The 24,988-nt window shown below is 32.9% G+C and overlaps 10 protein-coding genes across 10 annotated transcripts; 5 read left to right on the top strand and 5 right to left on the bottom strand.

The window, feature by feature from the left end:
* Positions 1–1,295: 1,295 nt before the first annotated feature.
* Positions 1,296–1,825, top strand: NAEGRDRAFT_71179 (uncharacterized protein; the record flags this gene model as incomplete). Its single annotated transcript, XM_002673548.1, has 2 exons — positions 1,296–1,659; positions 1,710–1,825. The coding sequence occupies 2 exons, from the start codon at positions 1,296–1,298 to the stop codon at positions 1,823–1,825; spliced, it is 480 nt and encodes a 159-aa protein (XP_002673594.1).
* Positions 1,826–2,833: 1,008 nt separating this feature from the next.
* Positions 2,834–6,562, bottom strand: NAEGRDRAFT_71180 (uncharacterized protein; the record flags this gene model as incomplete). The annotated part of the gene is made up of 4 exons (XM_002673622.1): positions 2,834–5,590; positions 5,633–6,236; positions 6,279–6,478; positions 6,530–6,562. The coding sequence occupies 4 exons, from the start codon at positions 6,560–6,562 to the stop codon at positions 2,834–2,836; spliced, it is 3,594 nt and encodes a 1,197-aa protein (XP_002673668.1).
* Positions 6,563–6,771: 209 nt separating this feature from the next.
* On the top strand, positions 6,772–7,419 carry NAEGRDRAFT_71181 (uncharacterized protein; the record flags this gene model as incomplete). Its single annotated transcript, XM_002673549.1, has 1 exon — positions 6,772–7,419. One exon carries the CDS (start codon positions 6,772–6,774, stop codon positions 7,417–7,419), a length of 648 nt encoding a protein of 215 aa, XP_002673595.1.
* A 73-nt stretch (positions 7,420–7,492) lies between these two features.
* On the bottom strand, positions 7,493–8,701 carry NAEGRDRAFT_80851 (arginine methyltransferase; the record flags this gene model as incomplete). The annotated part of the gene is made up of 3 exons (XM_002673623.1): positions 7,493–8,319; positions 8,419–8,585; positions 8,635–8,701. The coding sequence occupies 3 exons, from the start codon at positions 8,699–8,701 to the stop codon at positions 7,546–7,548; spliced, it is 1,008 nt and encodes a 335-aa protein (XP_002673669.1). The 3' UTR covers positions 7,493–7,545.
* Positions 8,702–8,829: 128 nt separating this feature from the next.
* NAEGRDRAFT_56280 (ChacC and PUA domain-containing protein) lies at positions 8,830–10,018 on the bottom strand. The gene has a single exon (XM_002673624.1). It carries the CDS (start codon positions 9,975–9,977, stop codon positions 8,874–8,876), a length of 1,104 nt encoding a protein of 367 aa, XP_002673670.1. The 5' UTR covers positions 9,978–10,018; the 3' UTR covers positions 8,830–8,873.
* Positions 10,019–10,286: 268 nt separating this feature from the next.
* On the top strand, positions 10,287–11,843 carry NAEGRDRAFT_71184 (uncharacterized protein; the record flags this gene model as incomplete). Its single annotated transcript, XM_002673550.1, has 1 exon — positions 10,287–11,843. The coding sequence occupies one exon, from the start codon at positions 10,287–10,289 to the stop codon at positions 11,841–11,843; it is 1,557 nt and encodes a 518-aa protein (XP_002673596.1).
* Positions 11,844–11,964: 121 nt separating this feature from the next.
* NAEGRDRAFT_58923 (uncharacterized protein) lies at positions 11,965–13,189 on the top strand (the record flags this gene model as incomplete). Its single annotated transcript, XM_002673551.1, has 2 exons — positions 11,965–12,866; positions 12,967–13,189. The coding sequence occupies 2 exons, from the start codon at positions 11,965–11,967 to the stop codon at positions 13,187–13,189; spliced, it is 1,125 nt and encodes a 374-aa protein (XP_002673597.1).
* An 87-nt stretch (positions 13,190–13,276) lies between these two features.
* On the bottom strand, positions 13,277–15,749 carry NAEGRDRAFT_58924 (uncharacterized protein; the record flags this gene model as incomplete). Its single annotated transcript, XM_002673625.1, has 2 exons — positions 13,277–15,200; positions 15,257–15,749. 2 exons carry the CDS (start codon positions 15,747–15,749, stop codon positions 13,300–13,302), a joined length of 2,394 nt encoding a protein of 797 aa, XP_002673671.1. The 3' UTR covers positions 13,277–13,299.
* Positions 15,750–16,053: 304 nt separating this feature from the next.
* Positions 16,054–17,367, top strand: NAEGRDRAFT_71186 (uncharacterized protein; the record flags this gene model as incomplete). The annotated part of the gene is made up of 1 exon (XM_002673552.1): positions 16,054–17,367. The coding sequence occupies one exon, from the start codon at positions 16,054–16,056 to the stop codon at positions 17,365–17,367; it is 1,314 nt and encodes a 437-aa protein (XP_002673598.1).
* Positions 17,368–18,832: 1,465 nt separating this feature from the next.
* NAEGRDRAFT_58925 (component of scar regulatory complex) lies at positions 18,833–23,552 on the bottom strand. Its single transcript, XM_002673626.1, has 2 exons — positions 23,261–23,552; positions 18,833–23,036 (listed from the first exon to the last, which is right to left on the bottom strand). Exons 1-2 carry the CDS (start codon positions 23,447–23,449, stop codon positions 18,894–18,896), a joined length of 4,332 nt encoding a protein of 1,443 aa, XP_002673672.1. The 5' UTR covers positions 23,450–23,552; the 3' UTR covers positions 18,833–18,893.
* Positions 23,553–24,988: the final 1,436 nt, after the last annotated feature.

The raw sequence follows: 24,988 nt of genomic DNA on the forward strand, positions 1-24,988 counted from the left end.
ATAATGGCTAATACATCCTTGTGCATTACTGCCATCACAACTTGATATAACATAAAGATCAATGCTCCATGAACAATAAAGAACATAATCTTGGTAATAAATAAACTATTTTCATCCATCCAAACCACAACTATTATCATTAAGGAAAAGATAAAAACCAAAATCATAATTGCCGATGTACCAGTTATAATGAAATCTTCGCTTAAATCTTGAGAAAATTGATTTTTAAATGAAATAAACCATATTGTTAGAGTGACAATAAGGAAAGATAACATTAGATGATGCTTGGCCATGAAGGATGTTTTCCCTGACGAACAGGCAAATCCACAAGTTAACATAAAAGAGAGCCAATAAATTAAACTAGGGGTAATAAATAATAAAACAATTCCTAACAACACATTAATCTCGACCAAGGATGACATTTTTTAATGAATGAAAATTAGGCGCCAAAATATTATCTTCCCTTAAAAGTTCCTCTTTAGTGAAAGCCTTATTTCATCACTAATACAAAACAATCAATAAATTGCATTTCAAAACCTCAGATTATTTGTCTTTTTATGGACATTGTTAAAAGATATTTATTAGTGATTTTTATCGAATCGTTAAAATCACCGATAATACATGAACAATAAAACAATTTGAATGTAACTCTATTGGTCATATATTCACTACATCATCCAATGTTAATAGACTGTCATTTTACCATCATAAAGTCATACTTTATTGTAAATACAGTATTAATAAATACATTAAGGGAATATAAAGGACAATGATGGTGTCTTCATCTCTCAATAAGAAGAACAGCCATACCTTTTTTAGAAACGTAATGCTCCTTATTTGCCCTTCCAAAAGGCCAGAGATATTAAATTGCTCAATAAACTATTGATGGTGAAGCGACACAAACACATGCTGCAACAACTCACCGAACACACCAGGTAAGCGAAGAAGAAGGCGGAAACTTCACCAGCCTTCCAATTCTTTTTTATTCCCAGAGGTGAAGACCTCTCTATTAGGCTCTCCACACACAAAAAAATTGAAACAACAAGAAACTTGGGAGATTGAAGAGACAAAACCTATCTCGGAATACTTCCCATTCACTTTCCTATCACCATTCATATTATTTATTTAACCCTACTAGTTAGTTCGAGATGGTAAGTAGAAACTTCTTGTTGTTCAAAACAATCTTAATAATCATATGATAGATACAAGCATTAGGCCATCAAAAATTGTCCAATCACTTTTGCAATTCACTTAAAGAAAGTTTTAGAAGGGAGGAAATCCATCAACGATCCTGGATGGAAAAAGAAGAAAAATTGAACCGTTCTTTGTCCCCTCCTAAAACTTGTAGAAATTATTCAACCACTTCCTCAAATAGTAAAACAAGGTCATCCTCAACAAAACATAGCCACAACATTTCATCCTTCGATAATTCATTGTTGTCTTCCAAGAAGAGTATTGTTAGTAATTCTTCTTTGAAGAGTAGTAACAGCACTTGGAATAAGACTATCTCTGATTTAGTTGATACTGCTGAAATTGGATGGGGAGTAAAAAAACAAGAAAATGAAGAAGAAGAATTTTCATTGGATCTTGGACAATTAACTTCTAAATATAATAAGAAGAGTATCATACAAAGCGAGTTTTATGATAATTCTCATTTTGGTATGTATTAGTATTTTCCATAATTTTTATTTAACTTTTATTGTTTTTAGAGGGATTCCTTACACATAGACGAGCTCCACCTTCTCTCTGCACATCACTTAAATCAAATAACCCATCGAGAAATCACAAAAAGACAAAAAAGAGAAAGGATTTAATTTTTGATTAAAAAGGTTTTGAATAAAATTGTGTAAATAATATTCTTCCAGATTGATTATTTTGATAACTTGTAATTGATTGGAACAATTTTAGTGAAATTGATTTGTAAAATCTTATCCAATTTAATTTTAATAAAACAATTTTTCAAAAAAATGATAAAACGGATTTCCAGGCTAAAACACACTCCCGATGTGGTTAACATTAGGAAGAGTTTCATCAACATTTCATTCCGAAACAAAAGATATTATCTTGGATTGGATATATCATCAGCCAAGACTGGTTATTCAATTTTAAGTGATGAAGGTGCTGCTCTTGAATGTGGACTTTTTGACACACAACACATCTTTGACTCTCAAGAATTTGGATTATTCATGAAGGAAAATTTTAGGAATATTGCACAACGATATAAATCAGATGAACAGGATGAGTGGATTGTTGGAGCTGAAGAATTTTTATTGAAATTCAATGACAAATCAACAGCAAATACTATTGCCAAGTTGTCAAATTGTAACACTTTGGCATGTTATGAGTGTAGAAATGAATTACCTGTTAAAAAATTATTTAAATTCAATGTTAATGCAGCTAGATCATTCTTTGATATTAAAAGAGAGGAGAAAAAGAGTGAAAAAAAGTCCAAACTAAATGTGTTTAATACTTTAAAACATTTACTCCCAAAGGATTATGAAATTAGATATGGAAGAGCTGGAAATTTACATGAATCTAACTTTGATGTTACTGATTCATTATTGATTTCCTTGTACACATTTGTTAAATATAATGCTTGCGAAAACACTTTGAACTTTTTGAATCTTTTATCGAGCCATAGAGACAAAACTATTAGGAAAGAACTTATTGAATTATCATTATCTTTGAATCCACTAATTACTCAAGATTTGGAAGATGACGATAAAATACTTTACCTTTTGGACAACTATTCATCTGCAAAAGATCACTTATTCATTCTATTTAAAAAGAATTTTCAGAAAGAATATGGACCTCATTTTAATATAAATATTAATTAATTTTGACAGAACGGACATTTGCCATTGTTTTTCAGCATTTCAAACTCAAAATCTTCTTGTTGGAAGAAGAGATTACAATGATTACATTGCACAATTGGGAAGTTTGGTATAATACATTTGAAAAAGTGTCTCTTGATAAGAGGATTCTTCCAATCTACAATAAATACATCTTCTCTTCTGAAAGATTTCAACATTTCTCTGTTAACCTTTACAATCTTACCATCAATATTCAATAAAGCCTTACTAAACAAGTCTGTGAGAGTCATGTCTTCGTAAGGTTCCTCAGAATCTTGATCAAGACGAAGGGATTGAACATTTGCACTGCTTTTTTGCTCTCTCCATTTATCTCCTCCCTTTTTTCCTTGCATGCTTGGAGGTGTTTGGTTTATCAGCTTGATAGCCTCTTCTTCTTCAATTCCTTCTTCCAATTCAAACTCGACAAGTGGTAGAATGTGATATGAGAGAGGTGATCTCTGGAATGTATGACTACAGTTAACGCAGCAATCAACACCTTTTTCATTCAGGAATGGATTGGATGCTGAACATCTAAAACAAATTGGAATACATTCCTCATTATTCCTCATTGGCTTACTGTGAATGGAAATACTTGACAACTCAATTTCATCCATAATTGGTTTTGGAAGCCTCAAATGTTGAATATTTTGATACACTTCTCTAGCCAATTTGTAGTTTTCTAACGATAAACCGAGTTTAGCCATCGTCACTGTAACTGTTATCCTAGAAATAGATTTAGGCAAGTTAGAAACATCTAAATTGTTATAAAGGAATAAGCAAGCATTGAACAGATGTCTGGTATCGCAAGAGTTGAATGGAAGTTCGGAGAATTTGTGTACAATGTCATAAGCAAAATAAATTTGACTGAGTTGATAATACTTTTCAAACTTTTTGATTTCCTGCCAGACAGATTCTGTTATTTGGGATTCATTCTTTGTTGTATGCATCAACTCATTGGCAACTTTCCACAAGTAGTATGATGCGTCCTTGAATCTGTTTTCTTCAATAGCGTTTTGAGCAAGTTCTTCAATGATTTTCATTGCCTTTTCTGGTTTGTTAGCCTTTCTGAAAGCCACTTGAGCTTCATCAAATTTGTCTTCAATTGCTAAATTTTCAGCATAAGGAAGATATACTTCTGCTGAGAATTCTGGGTTCTTTTCAAGAATTTCGAAAGCTTGTTCCCACTTTTGAGCACTAACAAACAATTTGATAAGGGATGGGAAGTCACCAATCTTTTGATAGGCTTCCTTGGCGGCATCATACATCTTGTTCTTTCTAAAGTACTCAGCACACATAGCAACACCTTTGGTTTCGTTGCTGTTCAAGTTTCTGCATGTCTCTTGTAGCATATCAAACCATTTGTTATCGCCCATGATTTGAATAGCTTTCTCATAGTTACCTGCAGCAGCATACAACTCTGCAGCAGATCTATGATCAGTGTCTTCCTCAGCTGTTCTAGCTTGACGCAGAATCATATCTGTTAGGTTGATATTATCGTAGGTAATGGCAAGATCTTTTGCTTCTTTCCATTTTCTCAAATCGCACAACATATCCATAGCCATATCTGCTCTGCCTCCCTTAACAAACATTTTAGATGCTTCATCAAATTTACCTTGGTAAGCATGTATTTCAGCAACGAATAGATCTCTGTTGAATTGATTTTGCTTAATGAGCTTTTCATATTTGTCAATCAAAGAAATAAATTTGGTGTCTTCGATTCTATTGAAACATTTTCTGGCAATATCTAAATTGACTCCCAAAAGAGCTTGAACACCCAAAAATCTCCAATCGGTTTCTGTCACTCCAAGACAAGCAATTTTGTATCCTTCAGTAAAATCAGCCTTTTCGATATATCTGTACAAGGTTGCTGATTGAGGAACATCTACAGTACTCATAGATACTTGATGTAAACAGAACACCTTTGAACCAATAAATCCAACTACTAATCCTTGAAGTTTGTGAGAATTGACTGGGAAGTTTTCTGTCTTAATATTCAAAATACCAGATCCAGAATAACACAACATATTTTCATGTTCTGAATTCCAAGCAACACCTTCAGCATTCTTTTCTTGGTAAACGTATTTCTTATCCTTTAAATCATAAACCATCAAATCATTATTTTGGTCTACCAAAGCTAATCTTCTTCTAGACATATTCAAATCCAAACTTTTGATGGAATAGTCATGCTTCAGAAGTTGAACAGGGAAAGGGTTATCAACGAAAATCTTGAGGATAGATCCGTTAGCCAGACCAACTAGGATTGCTTCTTTGAATGGTGGACCACCAATTACTTTGATGTATTTAATTGGAGCTTCCAAATCCCAAACTCTTTGGAGGTTTCCTTTGAAATCGTAAAGATGCAACTCTTTTTCATGACAGAATATCAAATTTCCGTAAGTAACAACAAGCATGTTGCATTCGATATCTTTCACAATTTTCTCGACCAATCTGTATTGCAATTCTTCATCTCCTTCTTCACCTTCGTTCTCATTCTTATTTTGGGTTAATTCAATGACATGGATCTTGTTCTTCATTTGAATTGCCATTCTGTCTTTATAAATAGCTATCTTTTTAACGTAATCTTTGCATCTTATGGTTACTTTCTTATCGTTTACTAAGTCTTGAACAACTACATCTGTCATGGAGTCTCTAAAAGCATACAAATTGCCATATAAACTATGTACAGTAATAAAATCCAATTTTTGAACTTGAAGCAAGCCATTATTTGTACCAATAGCCTTTCATAATAATCAGTATCAAAATTATTACCAATTACTTACAACAAAGTTTTGGTTTGGTTTTTGAGCTACACTCCAAATCCATCCTTGATGTTTTGAAACAGGAACTAATTGAACACCATCCTTATTCCATAATGATACTTCACCAGAAGTTCCACCAATACATAAATATTCTCCATTTGAAAAATAGGAAACTGTACAAGGATCAAATCCTAATTTTTGATCCTTAATAATTTGCTTTCCACTCAAGTGATAAAATGAAATTGTTTGATCCCAACAACCAACAGCAAGAATATCATATTGTTCATCTCTTGAAGGGTTAAATGAAATTGTCCAAATAGGATCTGATCTAGCAAAGCTTACTAATTCTTTTCCTTCTCTATTATAAATTCTAACACTTCCGTCAAAAAATCCAAGAGCCATGTGCTGGCCATCACTTGTCCAACTGCAACACAGAATTTTGGAATTAACTTTAACTTTCTTTACTTCCTTTTCATCTTGGGACCACAAACCAAAATCTGTACAAGCACAACTCAGCAATTGATTAGTTGTTGGATTGAATTCTAAACATTGAATAGAATCATTATGAGTAAATTTGAGTTTTGGTTCTCCAAGGTGAGTCCATAAAATTACACTATTGTCAGCACTAATGATGTTTCAGTAATCATGATGAAGTTGTTAAACATACCCTCCCGAAGCAAATGTTTTACCATCTTTAACAAAAGAAAGACAATATACATTATCCGTGTGTCCTCTACATTGTTTGATAAACTCTCCGGTAGTGGAATTGTACATCAAAACGTGTCTATAACTTGCACAAACAAGCACAGTACCATCAGGTGAATAACAAACAGCATACACAGCTGTTGGTGCTCCACTTTTATCAGTCTATCCGCATCACCATCATATCAGTATACAACAAATTACTACAAAACCTACATAACTATCACCCCACAGTGTAGATGTCTTCATTTTTTTAAGGTTGTGTTTGTAGTTAATTTTGGCGCCAAACCAATTATTACTTCTACAATGTTGAAAAATTGTATGCCATTAGAAAGTTTCTCATTTAGTGTCACTTAAATCGTGGTGGGAAAACATTGTATACAATTATAATATTGCTTTTTAATGATAAAGCAGAGAGAACTTGCAAACACATTCCGATCAACTTTCAATCATAAAAAATGTGCCAATTTATCTTTGAGGATGATGACAAGGAATCACGTTCTGATTATGAATTTTCTAGAGAACGTAAAATATTAGGAAGCATTTGTAGTGTCGGATTTTGCTCTGTATATATTATATTATTTGCTGTAATTCTTGGTGTAAATATTTCGTGGTCAACTCCACCAACATTGAATTGTTCGATATCGAGTGAATTGACAACAAGTTTATCAACACAAATATCACAAATTAATTTAAAAAGAAATATATTTAATCATTATATTGATATTTCGATAGATAATAATTTATTTGCAAAATTAAAAAGTCGTTCCGTCTTGGGATATCCAATGACAATAGATTTGACATCAAACAAGGATTCATCACTTGGTGATTCGTATGCTCTTGATGAAGTTGGAACAAGTGGTCATAATTTAACTATCCGTAATTGTAATGGTACTTTTATTGGAAATATAAAACAACAATATGATTCTGTGTGGAGTGATTTCATCATTAATAATTTCAATTCTAGGCCAATAATGAAAATTACAGAAAAGAGACAAATCTCACCAAAAGAATTTTATATTTATGATTATGATAATTCTAAAACTCTTATTGGAACTATTTCACAAAACCCAGCTGCTTGGGGAGACGGTATGTTTTTGATTTAATATTTTGAAGTTTGACATTTTTAGAATGGACACTTTCTTTAAATTCAACAATTGTTTCAAAGAATGTTTCTATTGATAGAAGATTACTTTTATTCCTAGTTTCATCTATTTCGTATTCAAAATAAATTATCTCATAATGTATTCTTGTTTAATTGAAGTACCGTCATTGATGGAATATTCAATAGAAATATCCAAATCTCTATGGTTATTCTTATTTTGAGAAATTTCAATGACACCCTTAATTTGATCGTTTGGATTCAAAGGCAAATCATTTTCCAAATAAAAAACTGTTTGTTTCCAGTGAGTACCTTCAGTGAAAGGACCAGTTGAGAAATGAACTGGTTTGTGACATCCTCTAGAGAAGACACAATCGAACCAAGCAATCAAAGCTTGACAATATTCTTGATATTGACTTTGGAATTCAAAGGTTCTCTTCATATACTTCAAATCTCCTGGTTGAATTGTATTCAAGTCAATTTCCAAAAACTTAGATTGTGTTGTAATAACTTGATGACCTTCAACAAAATCGACCAAAGGTTCACGTAAAGCATCACCCTTGATAGCACTAAAGTTGAAACCATAGACATTATCCCAGAATTCAATCTTTTCTTTCTTATATTCGGAATCTTCAATACCACTGACGTACATTGTGCATTGATCAGGGAACAAATAACCACCTGGAGCTAACCATCTATCACGAGCATAGAGGACAGTTTCCAACATGCTTTCATATAATAAAAAGTATCCCATCCATTCACTGATAATAATATCAACTTTTTCAACACCGAATGGCAATTCTTTAACATCTTCAACTTTACCCTTGATCAATTCAATAACACCAGAGAAACCATTGTCAGCAACAATTTGACGAGCCTTATCAATGATATCACTCATATCCATCTAAAATTTTAATGAAGATAATAATTATAACCAATTCATTAAATAATAATAATTAGTAATACAATCAAATTAATATATACTAAATCTTTGAAAACTTACACCAATGACTCTCTTAGCACCAGCTTTAGCAGCGAACAAGCACAAAATACCAGTACCACATCCGATATCCAAAACAACTTTATCTTTGAACAAGTGTTTGTTTTGCATAATAGCATCTCTATAGGCGTTGGTTCTAACACCATCCTTCAACATTTCTTCGTGGATTCCTATTTAGAATGTTAGATAATCAATAAACCATCATATTCAAATACATACCGAAATGAGAGTAGGAATCAAAGTAATAATCCTTGCTTGTCTTATTTTCTGGTGTTGTTGATGACATTTTTTATTCTTTCAATTTTTATTTTCTTCAAAGAATATGATGAATAATTTCATTTTCAATTATTGTTGAATGATGGTTGTTGGAGAGAATCTTTTGACAATGGATGATGCGAATCTTTGCTTTTTATCATGATTTCAATAAGTTTATTCAATAATTTTATAGAGATGTTGTTTCACAGTAGAATCATTCTAGATTTACTGATCACTTCTGTTGGGTGATGAATTACATGATTACTTGTTGCATTAGTTGATGTGTTACAAATTGTAGTTAGAGTTGTCGTATTATTGTGGCTGGTAATTGAGGTAACCTTATTTTCCATCAAGAGAGTTTTAAGATTCTTGCCTTGCATTTGAGCAATTTCCTTAGAATTGAAGTTAGAGAATCCCTTTGCAATTATCTTTCTACTGTTACAATCTCGAATAGTAACAATGTCATCCCTTTCAAACTCGCCAATTAACTTGGTTATTCCACAAGCAAGAAGATTTTTACATCTTTGTGAAAGTGCAGAGGTGGCTCCTTGATCAACCAGAATACTACCTTTTTCTTCACCTTTTCTTAATACCTCCAGAATGGAACAATTCATTGGATAATGCGATTCGAGAGCTCTCACATGATGAACCAGAGTGTCCACATAATGGTCCGATACAGGTAGGTATTCCTGTAACCTGTAGAGGTAATCTCTGTTTGGACCTGAATGGCCAAAAGCTCTCGCAATATGTTTTGATGAACAACAGATATTCTCTGGACCAATGAATGGACACTTCTTTGGCTGTTCTCTATTTACAAACGGATCAAAATAATAAACTATGGCATTCTGACAAACTGCAATCGTATCAGAAACGTAAACCTTAACACTGGTTTTCTGATAACCAGCAACCAATTCTCTATAATCTAAATCTTTCATCACTCGCTCAGCATTCTCAAATGATACCTTATAACAAGTTCCCCAAACTATTTCCTCGTCCATATCTTCACTTTTGGAATTGATATCATGTTGTAAAGATGATTTGTGAGCAAAATTTTGATATTGACAAGAACAAATAGGCTTATTAGATTTTTCTTTCAGTACTTTCTGATAATCATTTTCTCTGATGATTGTAAGCGTTCTTCCTTCTTGATTTGGTTGTCCTCTATGGAATAAATCCTCCAACCAGAATCTTCTTCTGAATCCTTTGATAAAACCACTAAAAGAACTTTCATATTCAAATCCCGGCCTCCAAATAACAGACCCATAGGCAAAGATAAACAACGGAGCATCAATATCACCCATACACATGATGTTGCACTATTAATATATTGCTGGAGAGAAGTTGATCCTTTTTTTCGGTTTGAATTGTCTACTTATGATACTCATCGAAATGCATTTCCAAGCTTGCTTCAATTTCCATGGAAAAAGTCTAGACTAGGAACGGAAATATGGATTTTCCAACTTGCTGTTTTTTTGAAGTAAAGAGATGTTTTCATAATGGAAGATTCACTCCTCATAACATTAAATACATTCTCCTTAAGTCCTCCTAAGGCAATTTTATTCTTTTAAATACCAAGTCAACATGTTTGTAATTTTATTAATTCTCAATTATTTAAAATGTCTTCAAATCTTCCATGTGCAGAGATTATTTTGGAGGCTTGCAAAAAATTGAGTCACATTCTTGGTTCAAGCTTTGGTCCACTTGCTTTTCATAAATTAATTATTAATTATCATCACCATGTATTTTCGGATGTAATTTATTCAAATGATGGAGCAACAATTATGGATTCACTTCCGATTGTTAATCCTATCGGAAGAATTTTATGTGATTTATCAAAATCTCAGGAGGAACAAGCTGGAGATGGTACAACTGGTGTTGTTTTATTGTGTTGTGAATTGGTTAGAAATTGCTTGGAGGAATTACATTTAAAACAATTAATACCTTTGGATGTGATTTGCAGTAATTTATCTACTTTGAAAAATGTATGCAAAGAGACTTTTCTGACTATAATGCAGAGAGACAGGGTCATGATGCAACAATTTGTTACAAATAATTGTGAAATTATTAATTTTATATGTAAAAATTCATTACAATCTAAGGAATTGAGATTTCATATTGAACATTTTAAAAGCATTTTAACTGAAGGATTTTCTAATGGAAATTCCATTCCTAAACATACTAAATTTCATATTATTGAGGGTGGCCAATTGAATGACAGTTTTGGATTTAACGGAATTTTTATGAATATTTCACAATCTTCATTCTCAAAGAGATACGCCTATTCTAGTAGTTATTTGGATAAATTATCCAAGTGTAGATCAATATTATTGCTAAAGAGGCAAAATTTAGAAATGAATCAAAAAGAAAAGCTATTTTGGAGAAGTTTATTTGAATTGGGAACCAGTAGTAGTGGAATAATAATTTTGATGGAGGGAGCATTCCCTTTTCATGATATATTTTATAGTTCAGATTCTAATGTGCTGATATTTGATAAATTAAGCTCGAAACATTTGCAAAATATATCACATTCTCTAAATCTACCTTCAATTATCCCAGTTGGATCAACCACCACAGTCGAGAATGAGGATCTCTATATTTTCGAGTCTTCTCCTAATTTTTCAATTTTTCAAAACGAGATTTTCATAACTATTCCTAATGTTTGTGACTTTTTTAATATTATTATTCGAGGGCCTTCCAATACTATTAATGAGGAATCCAAGAGGTCAATTAAGGATGCCTTCTATGTAATTAAAGGGTTTATCAATGAAAACAACTTTTTCAGTGCTTCCAATACATCAGAATTATGTGGAGGAGGATGTCACATTGAAATGAGTATATGGAGAGATGTCAGCAATTCCTCAGTACTGTCCAAAGGAATTTCAACAATATTTGCTGATAGCTTCTTATCAATAGTGAGATTTTTATTGCACTCGAGTGGATTCAAACATGATTCAGAAATGATAATTTTACGATTGGCAAGTGAATATTCTAAAAATCCAAACTCTTTCTTTGGTATTGATCTTACCAATCAAGATTCACAAACTCCAATAATTTCCAACATTATAGAAGCTCATATCATTGAAAATCTCAGAGTCAAGAAAATAATGATCGAGTTGGCCATTGAAACAGCCATAAATCTACTCAGAATCAAATCAATTGATTTTACCAATTAAACAACAAGCTTTAAAATTGCTTCTAACAAAGGCAAGAAGTGTTTGGCGCCAAAAATTTAAAAAAAATAACCAAACAACAATCTCACACAAAGGCTTGCATTCGCTGTTGGTGAAGTTGAAAATGTCGTCATCGAAGCAACAAGAGACTAACAATACGGAACAAACACAACAACAAATGGAAACACAACAACAATATGATAATCAAGAGGAAGTTGAAATAGATGAGAGATCTTTGAAATGTAATGCTTTTATCATTGAATATATACTTTATAAAAAAGTTGATTATCTTGTAGAGGATTTGTTAAGAGAACTCCCATATGATCGCGATAATGTTAATCTTAGAACTAGATTAATTATAAGTCAATTGAATGGATTGTGGGAAGAAGTTGAACAGGAAGATAAAGTTGATGGTGATAGAATCGGATTTATTGTTAGTTCTGTGACTGCTTTACTAGGATTACTTGATGAGAGAAAACAAACTTTTGCAGAATTTTTCCAAGAAGCAACCTTCTCCGCAGATGCTTATTCTAAAAAGATCAAGAAATGGTTGACCTCTTTCATTAATGCTGACACATATGAACTCAAATATCAATCACTTGAGGCTCTTGTCAAATATTTCAATATACTAGGAAATTATCTTGGTGAACCTAAGCTTTATTCATTGCTGAATCAACCAAAACAAATCCAGGAGGAAACACAATCTAATGATGCTGTAATGAATGAACCACAAATACCACAAATCACTGTTGATTCACTTCCAGACGAGCCATGTACATATTTAGGGCTTAAAAACACAGGAATTTCAACATCAGAAGAAACTACAATCTTTATAACAGAAAGACTTTTTAACGCTAGGAAACCATCAAAACCAATACCTCAGGTACCTGAGAAAGCACCAAGACAAGAAGAGCTTACTCAGCAACCTACTCAGCAAGTTGTTGCAGCCTCTACTCAATCTAATCAAGATGAACAAGCCAAGAAGAGAAAACCTACTGCTAATGCCAATAATTTAAAAAAGAAGAGGTTAATGGATAGTCAAAAGGATGCTAAAAGAGTTGTAATTATTAGGGAATTTGCTTCTTCTGAAGATGATGAAGATATTCCTATTACTCGTGCTTCTAAGCTACAAAGACCAAGATCTAAATCAGATACAAATGGTAAATCCAAGAAGAAATCTGTTTTTGAGGATTCTTCCAGTAGTGAAGAAGAAACTGAACGAGTTCTTTTCAAGCCACGTAAAAAATCAAAAGATACCAAGCAAAAGAAAGTATTTTGGACTGATGATGAAGTTAACGCCTTACTTAAAGGTTTCAAGATGTATGGAACTCAGTGGGCAAGAATTTTAGCAGAATTCAAAAAGACTTTCCATCCCAACAGAGATAGTCTTAGTCTTCGTGACAAATACAGAAATATGGAAAAGTATGGTCAAATTTAAGTTGTACATTTAATAAATAATTTATTCTTCGTCATCGATAACAATAGCATCTTCATCCTCTTCCTCTACTTTTTTCTTTGATCTTGATGAGCTTGCTTTCTTTGGTTTTTCTTCAGTTTTCTTTGGTCTTCCTCTTCTCTTTGGTTGTTCTTCTTCCTCTTCGTCTTCATCTACATCTAATGCTTTGAACTTGGCTTTCTTTGAAGCTGCTGCCTTTCCTCTTGTTTTCTTTGGCTTTTCTTCCTCTTCATCACTTTCGTTCTTCTTTCTTTTAGCTCCTCTCTTTTTTGGTTTTTCTTCCTCTTCATCACTGGCAACCTTCTTTTTTCTTCCTCTTGTCGTCTTTTTTGGTTTCTCTTCCGCAGCTTCTTCGTCGCTTACAACCTTCTTTTTTCTTCCTCTGGTTGTTTTCTTTGGTATCTCTTCTTCCTCTTCTTCACTTTCATTTTTCTTCTTTCTGCTTGTAGGTTTCTTCTTTTCGACAATTTCCTCTTCCTCAAGAATATCCTCTTCATCAGATTTGTCCTCAGATTTTGAAGCCTTAGAGAGCCTGTCAGACATTATTTTATCCTTATCCAAGTTCTCTTTGCTTTCTTCTCTATACTTTTGTAAATATTTCTCCAAATCAGATTCAGAAATGTCTTGATTGGCAAATTGTTTGAGATCAGACCACAATTTCTTTTGTTTTGACTTGATATCACTAGCAACAAAGTCATCAATGGCATGAGCTTCTTCCTTATCTACAAAGTCAACAACAGAGTTTTGGAATTCAAATTCATTCAATACTAATAAACCATTAATATTAGTTTTTTTGGTGGATGTCTCTTTCAGGAAATGTGAAACTAAATCTTCAATCTTGATACCATCAGTAAGAGCATCACTTGCAGCATCTGCAAATAGCTCACTATTATTATCATTATTCAAAATTGCATTAAGTAATTGTTCTTTGGATTTCTTTTTCTTACTCTTCTTTTTTCCCTTTTCCTCTTCAACTTCTTCATCCTCTTCCATGTTGTCCTCTTCCTTTGATGCCTTTTTCCTTGATAATAAAAGCAAATCTGATGGGTTGGCAATCTTTCCAACAAAGTTTTGACCAAATCTTTGAGGATTGACAGTGGCATAACCACCACTGTAATCTACTCTGAGTCTGATAATTGGTAGATCTAATCCAGGATATTTCTTATAGTAGGCTTTGAGTTCTTTAATTGCTTCTTCATCCCCTTCAAAATTACTTAGTTTGTCTTCCTTAGCTTGTTTAATTAATTGATTTACGTGTTCTTTAAGGAAATCAGCAATTTCGTCTGGATTGTTCTTAATATGTTTCAAATCTTGTTCAAAATCAGAGAGAGAAATTGAATCAAATACGTAAGGTCTTACAGTTTTCAATGTAATTGGAATAACTCTGAATGAATCTTTGTAAATTTCCAAGATGGCAACCTTTTTTGGCTTAGCTTCTTGGTGTGTGTATGTAGTAGAAATAGAACTACCTGGTTGCATTACTTCAAATCCACCAGTAGCACTTTTTGTTGGAGTGATTTGTTGTTCATGTTCATGACCCCACACTACTAGATCAAAAAATCCTTTCAGCATACTTTCACTAATATTTCCTTTCTTTGTGTGATGTTGATTTCTATTTTGGTGAATGGTCATCAAATTAAACCATTCATTTGAACCTTGACTATCTTCACCACTTGGTCTAAAGAATGTCACTTTCTGATTTTTAAATGTTTGATATAAACGTTCGTCTCTTATATAACCAAGTCCATAAAGTGCAAGTTTAGTTTCTCCTTTTTGTACTAAAATAGGTTTAACTTGAATATTATCCACAGTTTCACACTTTCCGAAATAATTTATCAAATTACATTGTGCAAGAACATCCAAAACACTGAGACTATTCTCTCCAGACCAAGCATCATGATTACCTAATGTTTTAATCATTGTCATATAAATTATGAAAACTCATAAAATACAAACTTACCACTGATTGCAAAAATTGGAAGAGAAATATTAACATTAGGATCTTCATAATTTACAGTTCCTTCAGGATTTGATTTGAAATTTACAGATTGATCACTTAAAATTTGCAAAGGAACAGGCTTGTCACCAAAAACATATTTTCTCAGAATTGATATTGTCTTGTGAAGAGTATCACGAGAAGGCTTGTTATCATGGAAAAGATCACCTCCCTGTAACACAAAATCTACATTATATTTGTGACCATATTGAATAATCTCCTCAAAGATGATAAAAGAGTCATCCTTTCTAACTGTATCACGTTCCAAGTATCCAACATGATTATCCGTTGTTATTAAAACTCTGAGAACATCCTTTTCATCAACATCTTGCTCATTAACACCACTTGATCCTTCTTCAACAGGTTTAATTCCTCCCTCTTCATCATCAACATAACTACGCTGTGATGAGAGACGGAAATTAGAGGCTTGTGAAGCTCCACTCTGTGTCCTAGGCATATTGTTCAATATTTATATTATTATTTACAAATTAACCACACACACCCAGAGAGTTTTCTTCTTATTGGTGATGAGTGAGGGTCGAATAGAAAATTCGCAATTTTTTTACAGTTTTAAAATCAAGGCTTTGCTGGAAAATTACAATTTGAAATCGATAGAGATGAACAATAATCTAAAGAAGATATAATATTTAAAAAGTGTGTACTAATAACATTGTTATTTAATATTAATTGAGGCTCTATTCTATTTACTTTGAGAAAAAAAATTTAAATGTTTATTAATCGAATGGTACTTTGAGAAAAAAATGGAAAATCTTACACCACTACTTTTTGATTTTTCCGAAGATGATCCATATTCCGAAGATGATCCAGAAGAATATTGCACAACAATGGAAAGTAGTGATGTAATGGATGATATCATTTTCAGGCCAATAGTGAATCATCTTCCAAGAGAAATAATACTTGAAATTTTGAGCTTTTTCCGATTGGAAAATATTAATCCAGTTAATAATGAAAGTGAATTAATCAAGATGTGTTTTGGCAGATTTTCAAATGATAGTAGTATTGAGTGTTTGTTTAGATGGATTGATGTAGATGGTGTAGCCTGGAGGAAAATGGACAAGTATCCACAACAGATAATTCATCTATTACAATTAAATAACAGAGGTGCAGGAATTGAATTGAAACCAGTAATGTTTCGAATGATGGAAGAGAATATAGTGATGAAGGATTTCTTCTTTGATGCTGGAAGGTTTGATTTTTCGTTGGTGGAATCATTGGAAATGAATTGCCAACAAATGGCGCTTGATCTCATTCAGAGAGCTCTACAAACTTTTACTTTTGTGAAAAGCATTGAAATTGAGATGAGTTATTCAGAAGCTTCATTGATTGAAATTGTACCCTTCTTATCAAATATGTCAAATTTGAAATTATTTGCTTTTCATTGTGATGATTTTGTTACATTCGATTTGTTAGAATTATCCAAAGTGACTCCACAATTGGAAGAGTTAAGAATTTCATCCTCTTCTTCCATACTCGCATGTCACCAAGCTGTTTCCAATTGGAAACATTTAAAACGACTTGAATGGGCATTTGTTTCGTATGATAATTTATTTTCTGGTTTTGATGAATCTGATAACTTTAATGAGGATGCCAGACTATTCTATGAAGTTCTCAACAAGTCATTAGTTGAGCATCTTAGTTTAAAATTGGAGAAATTGACAGATTTCTTTGAAATAACATCACCCTTATTGAAGGATCTGTCATTGAAGAATTGCACTCTTTCACCTATGAATTATTCTAACATTCTCAAGATTGAAAAATTGGAAAGATTGACATTGATCAACTCTCATGACGAAATTATCAAACAAGCTCCTTATCACCTCAAAAATCTCAAATATTTATGCATTAGTGAGTGTGATTCAAAATCTCTTGAGTACATTAACAAAATAGCTTCACTTCAAACGATTGACTTTGTTTCTCCAAAATTCATGCCTAATCAACTCTCTATCTTTAATGGACATCCTTCCCTTGACAAAATTATAATTAAAGGAATCACATTTAAAAGAGAATTTTTCAGAGATCTAGAAAATATTGAAATCAAATTACAACAGCATTAATTTGTGATAGATATTTTCTTCTGTATTCTTTTTACGTATTTTACGTAAAAGATAGAGAACAATTTCAGATTCTTAGATTTTTGCAACTGAATAGTTTGTAATAGACTGATTTGATTACATTTGTTGAGCGAATGATGGAAAAGAAGGCCAGTTTAGTCCATTTTACTTCCACTTTAAGGAATTTTGATGATTATCGGATATGTATGTTTTCATATTTGAGCTCGAAATGATGATTACAATTTCATATGTGAAACTGTCTTTTCAAATCAGAGGAGCCAAAATCATCTCAATTTGTAATAATTCTGTGCTAAATTGGAACGAAAACTAGTTTCATAGCATGACTCAAGATCTTTATTTTCCAATCAATTAACACAACTGATTTACCAACATTGAATCATAACGAGAGTAGAATTTTTAGATGTTTTTTTGCACAAAGTGAATAATTATATTATTAAGCCATCAAGGATTATACATTTACTTACTTGGTTGCTGTCACTTGTTGTAAACAGCGTGAAGCGGTGTGTAAGTGAAAGAGCAGGTGTTACTTTTAAAAGAACTGGTTTTTAAAAATGGTCTCGATTTTCCAATTAGTGTTGTGTAAATTAATCTCAGACCTACATGAAATTGATCTTGGATTGCTGAGATAATGATTCGTTTTGTTTGAAATAGTTTTGATTGTGAAAAAGTGTCGCAAATATAGGTCAAACGAATACCAAAGCACCATTTATCCTGCCCCTTCGAATGTTTTTACTTTCGTTTATTGGATTGATGAAGTTAAATTCTGCAACTAAACATTAGCTGTCTGAATAGCGAAAAACAAATAGAAAAAACAAGATAAATGAAAAATTGGACCAAAACAACCAGCAGAACAGTTTCCTTCATAGACGAAACTCAAAAGGTGAAGTCTAAAGTGGAGGGAAAGAATGTTGAACCAAAACTTAAAAAAAGATTGAGAAAAGACTTACAAAACAACAAATTGCTGAAGAATTACTTTGTGTTCCATAATGAAGATCCACAGGGTGATGTGTTTATTTACAAAGTTATCCAAGATCAAAAAGACGAAACTATTAGAAACCAAGATAAAGTAATCACACGCCACAAGATACCAGTTAAAGCAATGGACATAAATAATACTTCATCAACCAATCCACCTTTTCATCCAGGCAATCATTCAGATATTCTAAATATTGCAAGTTTCCTCTCCAGTATTCCATTACAATCAGTTGACCAGCTTGATAGAACAACCATTGCATCCTTGTTTGGGCTAGATGCTACTAATCATGAAACTACACATCTATCTTATTGTAATCAAGACAATGAATCCACTTTTTTATGATTCTCAACAGTACTGTAAAAAAGCTTTCTCATTTGCAAGCATTCTTGAAACACAAATAAACCCTGACAATTATACTCCTGAAATGGTGGTCTTTGTTAACACTGGATTGACAATTATTAAGGTTTCATATTTTCAAGACATGGTTTTTATTATTACAATTCCTCTAGATCCACTTCATGCTTCCAAAGAATTAGAATCTTGGTGGAGGTGGAGGAACACTACCACCACCAAATGAAGGTGGAGGAGGAACACCTCCTGACATTGGTGAGGAAGGTGGAGGTGGAGGAACACTGCTTGCTCCACCAAATGAAGGTGGAGGTGGAGGCATAGAACCACCTGATGGTGGAGGTGGAGGTGGAGTATTCATCATATTTCCTCCCATTGTTGGGGATGAAGAATATGAGCTAGGACTGCTACTGTATGTATCCATAGATGGAGGTTGTGAAGTTGGAGTATGTTGTGAAGAACCACCAAATACTGATCCACGACTTCTGAAATTAGAAAATGATTGTTCATTGGTTGTGACAGTGGCAACAATTTTGACCTTTGTGAAATCTTCATCGGCTGGTGGTGCGTAATCATCTGGAGTATTGTCTGCAAGTGGATAGTAATTACGTAAGCAATTGAATACACGATTGTTAATGGAACGAACAATGTGTGCATTATTGAGGAATGGTTTCAATTTTTCAAAACCTTCCTTTGAAATATTGGAAATATTCAAAACGTGATCAGAAAAGTTGAAAGCATCAAATCTGAGTTGTTGTTGGAAGAGATAGACAATTGTAGAACCTCCCCAGAAGAAACCATCTCCAAAGACTTCAAAATCAGATGGTTCATTGGCAACTTCAGGTGGAATACAGAAAACAAATTGCAAAACACCCCACAAACGATAGAATTCCTTTGAAGAGTCCAACTTTTGCAAACGATCTGGTGGTGAAGTACCTTTCCATGATTCTCTAACGTTAGCAAGGAAACCACTCATTCTTTCCAAGAATTGTTTGAAGAGTGACAATAGTTCACGTGGAGGTTGATACATTCTCATAGCTCTAGAAGCTTGTTCAGTAAGCTTCTTGGACAATTCTGGAGCGTGAATACTTTGTTGAACTTGTGGATCATTGACGAATGAAGCAATAGTTGTGGCAAGTGGTGTTTGTTCAACATCCTTTCTAATATAATAATCAGAAAGTTTTTGCAACAAGAGTAAATCTTCTGACATCATGTGTTCACTTGTTAAACCATAACGAGATGATTTACGTGCAAGACTATTCTTTTGGTGTTGTTGCTGTTGTTCTTGGAATTCAGCTTCATTTTCAATTTCTTCTTGTAACTTTTCAACTCTCTTTTGTTTGGCAGTCTTAGTGAGCGGCTTAATACCCAAGAATGGAGCAGAAGCAATATAGGTTGAAATATTTTGAGGCATCATACTAGAATCGAGTAAGAGAAGGAAACAGATACAATTACCAATACTTCTAAAGGCGTGGAATACACCTCCCTTCAAATCATCATAATCAAGGAAATCTCTGAATTGAGCAATGAAATATGAATAGACACCTATTAATTTGTAAGCAGCAGGTTGGAGTGTAATCTTTGGTGCAATGGCTTCCATCATAGCACCAATGTATGGAGACATTTGATTGTACAACTTATCTTCAATATCAGTAATAACAGTTTCAATAATGAGGGCAAGAGATTCTTGACCAACCAATCTGATCAAAGTTTCAATGTGTGGACGACCGAAGAATTCCTTATATTGATCTAAAATTGGTGTGAATGCTTCAGAGAAACCAGCTGTTACAAATTGATGGAGAGCACGAGGCTTGTAACTTTCTCTCTTGTAGTCAATTTCACTGTATGTATATTTACTACGTACGAAACGATGGGTGACAGTGTTGAAACAGAAGTTAGGGAAGAAGTCCATAATCAATTCTTCAATAATGTGTCTGGCAATACGACTTTCGAATGAAACCATACTGGTACAATCGTTGACTTCAGCAAAGACAGATTCGAAAGAGTCCAAAGCAAGGTGTTTAGATAAAAGTTGGTGAGTGATTTTAACACTTTCCAACATGATTTCCAATTCAACGATACCATTCAATTCTTGGGATTCGAATTTCTTGATGAGAGCCAAAATGTTTTCTCTGATGTTTACGTTCATACGTTGGGTAATAATATAGTTCAAGTCAACATATCGACCAAGAATGTTAATGTGTTTCTGTAAGAGCAAAACGTCAAACTTGCTCTTGGTAAAGTTAAAGTTTGTCTTTACGAATTGATCCTTTTCTAATGGAACACGCAACTTGTTGTCAAGTAAAATACCAAGAGCAACAGATCTGTAGTGTTTGTAGATAGATTCACTCAATTTAAAGATCAATTGATCAAAGACCAAGTTAACTTCAGCTTCAATTTCATCATATAAGAATCTACGCTTCAAAACAAACAATGCTCTATAAGCGGCATCATTGTAAATGTTAATTGGATAAATGATAGATTCCATCAAGGCACTGTTAGTTCTCTTCAAAATTTCTTCAGTAAGAATCCATGGCAATGACATTTCAATAGGGAACTGAATCTTCTTGGAAATTTCCAAATAGAATTCACGATACCACAAATCAGCCAAATCAGCAGCACGTCTCAATGTGGTAGAGTAGGCCAACAAGTAATTCCAAGTGTAGGTCTTATTGTAGAATTCCTTGAAAGATTCGACATGGGAATCATTAAAGTCTTTCTTGGAGAAAATACCTGATTTTTGCATACCTGGACTTCTTTCACTGTACAAAGTGGAAATGATTGAACGAATCATGTGAAGTTGTGTGAAAGATGGACCAACAATTCTCTTTGGATATTCCAAGGCAGCTTCACCCTTCTTCTTTGTTGGTTTGGTAATGTCTTGAGGTGGTTCATTGAGCCAGTCACCAGCCAAGTTTCTCAATTCCAAAACAGTTGGGAAGATTGGTCTTTGCTTGTTCTTTGTGTGATAGAGCATATCTTGTAAGTCAACTTGGATGAACTGTTGCAATTGGTAGTGAATTTCTGAACGAATCAAAGGAGCCATCAATGCATTTTGTTGTAACATGATATTTTCGAGACCCTTGATCATTGAAATGGCATCAACTAGAGCTGATCTTTCATCCTTGTCATAGTTGAAACGAACCACACGTTCATATTCAAGTATATCAACCTTTTGACTAGCATCAACAGCTTCATAACGTTGCTTTAAAGTTCTTGCTTGTTCATCATCAATTGGATGTGAGTATTTCCAAGCACATTGTTCCAAGATAGCGGTTGTCCAAGAGGCAATTAATTTCATACCTTGTTCAGTCATATCTTTAGCTTTTTCACGCATTGGTTGAGGAATAATTGTTAACAATTCTTGACTTGTTGGAGAATCCTTGATCAATTTCTTCATACGATTGATATGAAGTTTATAATTTTTAGTGAAATTTTGGAAATCAAATCTCATCTTTGGAATTTGATTAACAAGAAGGAATTGTTTTTGTAATTGTTCTTCTTCCTTTTGAGAGAGAGACCAATCCTTTTCTTGTAAATTTGGACAATTCTTTAAAACTGTCTTGATAGAGAATGTCATATCACCATATAATGGAATATTTGGATATGATTTGAAAATCTTGTTAAATCTACCCATACTGTTGGATCCAACTTTTCTCAAATAGTTATTCTTTGAAGTATCCTTGTTATCAATGAGATACATTCCAAATACCAAAACACGAATTAATGTGTGTTTTTGATCACAGAACAAATATTGATGATCTTCAAAATTTTCAGAGCATCTTTCCATCAATAGAATGATAATATCTTCATATCCAGCATTCTTTATCAGAGAATCTTTGAGACCAGAAATGATAGTATTATTGTTTGATAAGAAATTATAAAGAAGACCATATTCTTCACTCTTTGTATCTAAGAAATTCAATTGTTCTTGTGTTAAACCTTCCTTGTCCATGAATTGAGCAGCACGTCTAACAGTTGACATGTCGTTGTTAATGGCTGCTTTCATGTTTTTGAGAGCATCCAACTTGAGGATTGTATCTAAAACACTAATCATATAATCAAACATGGTTTCACTAGGAATTTCCTTTCTCTTTTCATTAGCAGCCATTTCAATCATAATCTTTGTGAGTGTTTTGACGGTATTTGTGTGAAAAGCCATCAAATCACGAATCTTTTTAATTTCTGGTTCCAAAACATCGAAAAACTTTCTATATAATTCAGCCTTGTTTTCAGAATCTGCTTGAATTTGAGGAAGAGCACGTGAAATTGAACGATAAGTGTACAAGGTTTGAATAAAGTATTCACCAGTTTCTATTATTTCTTGCTATTATTATTGTAAGTGTTATTGTTAGTGATAGTGATGTTATTATTATAGTTGCGATATTTGATGGTTTTGTTGTTGTTATTCGAAATGGTGGAATCGAATAATATTTGTCATCAACAATTTGTGATTATTATATAATAAATAGTAAAATAAAGATCATAATTGTGAATGTAATATTAAATAGAAGCAGTGTGAGATTAGTCTAATCATGAGAACAAACCTACCAAAATTTGAATATGTTCAGCTTCTTTAGCAAAACGAGTAGTATAACCACAACGATCAGCAAAATTGAGTGGACTTGTAAAAGCACCAGTTTCGTAACTAATATAATCTGATGCTGCTTCAATGGTTGGCTGATTAGACTCAACCATGTAAGAGTTGAGTACTTTCAATCGTTGCTTGGTATTGTCCATTGTGTAGATGGAAGATTATTGAATAATATTGATGTACAATTTGATGGGATCTTCTTGTTGCGAAAAGCGCAGAGTAGAAATTTGGTGGGAAGGAAGAAGGGAAGGGATTTTTTTTTGTGATAGGTTAACTTGGGAATGACAGATGAATGTTTTGACAACTACTGTTCGTTGATTGTTTTGTGCTGGAAGGTAAAATTGTGAACAAAAAATGTGTGAATTATTAAGAAGGGAATGTCATTTTGTGGTTATCTTTTCAATTTTATGAAATCAATAATAATTGAAATTAGTACTTTAAAAATATTAATATTTCGTTCTCATTTGGTATTGATAATGATTAATATTTAGCATGTTTGATAGGGCCCAATTTGATCCTTTCTCATTCAATTTCGGGATGAAATATGGTGTAGGGACCGGAGGGCGAAAATAGTGTTGTTGTGATGAAGCAAATTCCATTTGGGGAAGATTTTAAGGTAGCAGAAAATTCACAACGTTAGAAACCAACATTTTTTTATGGTATGCCTTACTGTTTGTGTTGAGCGTCTTAAAGGAGAAGTAGCTGTTCCTTATTAAATCCATGAAGGGTAGAATTTTTCTTGTTGCCCTTTACCTCCCGTATAAAATTTCCAGATCAATGTTTGATCAAAATCGCGAAGCTTTTTGGTTATGGGTTTTATTGAAGTTTGATATCTGGGATCATTGGTTTTGATATTGAGTTTGCTAAGTGATGTACAGATTCTGGACCTGTGATTCAAAATAAAAAAATAAAAGGATCAAAACTGAGTACCAATGTAGACATCAAAACTTGATACCAAAATTGTTGTAAATAATTGATAATTTATTCAATTTTGACTTGTCAAAATTAACAAGTCGAAAATTTACAAGTTGAGGTAAGGAGAAATTACTACTCTTCACATCATGAAGTGATTCTATCTAATGATTAAACAATATGATTCAGACTTTTCGCATTCTATGAAATGATTCTATAGGATTGAGTTCTAATGAAAATAAACCATATGAATCATGTCCAATAATGAGATTCGTTCATATCCAAAATGAATCAATCCAATCCTATTCATTTAATGATTTCCAATCAAACTTGAGAATGTAATTAACAATTAGTAAATTGAAAAGTTGACTTACAATGACCATTCACTTGTTGGAGATGATCTATCCAATAATGATTCTTCTCTTGATTTAATACAAGAACAATTACTTTACAAAATACAACAATTACTTACTAGTCATTATATATTGTCAATGCATTGATCCTTCTGATTGTTATTAATACAATTCAAATGTGAATGATTAACATTGCACTAATGATAAACCTACCTTACATGAATCAAGTCATTACATTGTTACATAATCTGAAATACTTAAACTGCTGCGACCACTTTGATTATTAAATGTTGAGTGATATTATACTTACAAAAGAGTTCCACACATTTATCATGGTCAATATACTGTTATTGTTATATTATTGTTATTAGGAAATTGTACAGGAAAACCTACATTCTGATTGAAATAAATCTACACTTT

The sequence above is a fragment of the Naegleria gruberi genome (assembly GCF_000004985.1).
Source record: "Naegleria gruberi genomic scaffold NAEGRscaffold_45, whole genome shotgun sequence".
In the NCBI taxonomy this organism is placed as follows: domain Eukaryota; phylum Heterolobosea; class Eutetramitea; order Acrasida; family Naegleriidae; genus Naegleria; species Naegleria gruberi.

Excerpts from the sequence above, each read along its gene's own strand:
- NAEGRDRAFT_56280 (XM_002673624.1), bottom strand. The coding sequence starts at position 9,977 with ATGTGTATGGGTGATATTGATGCTCCGTTGTTTATCTTTGCCTATGGG.
- NAEGRDRAFT_58925 (XM_002673626.1), bottom strand. The coding sequence starts at position 23,449 with ATGGACAATACCAAGCAACGATTGAAAGTACTCAACTCTTACATGGTT. Across the intron at positions 23,037-23,260 it reads CTGAACATATTCAAATTTTG|CAAGAAATAATAGAAACTGG; the intron begins GTAGGTTTGTTC and ends CAATAATAATAG.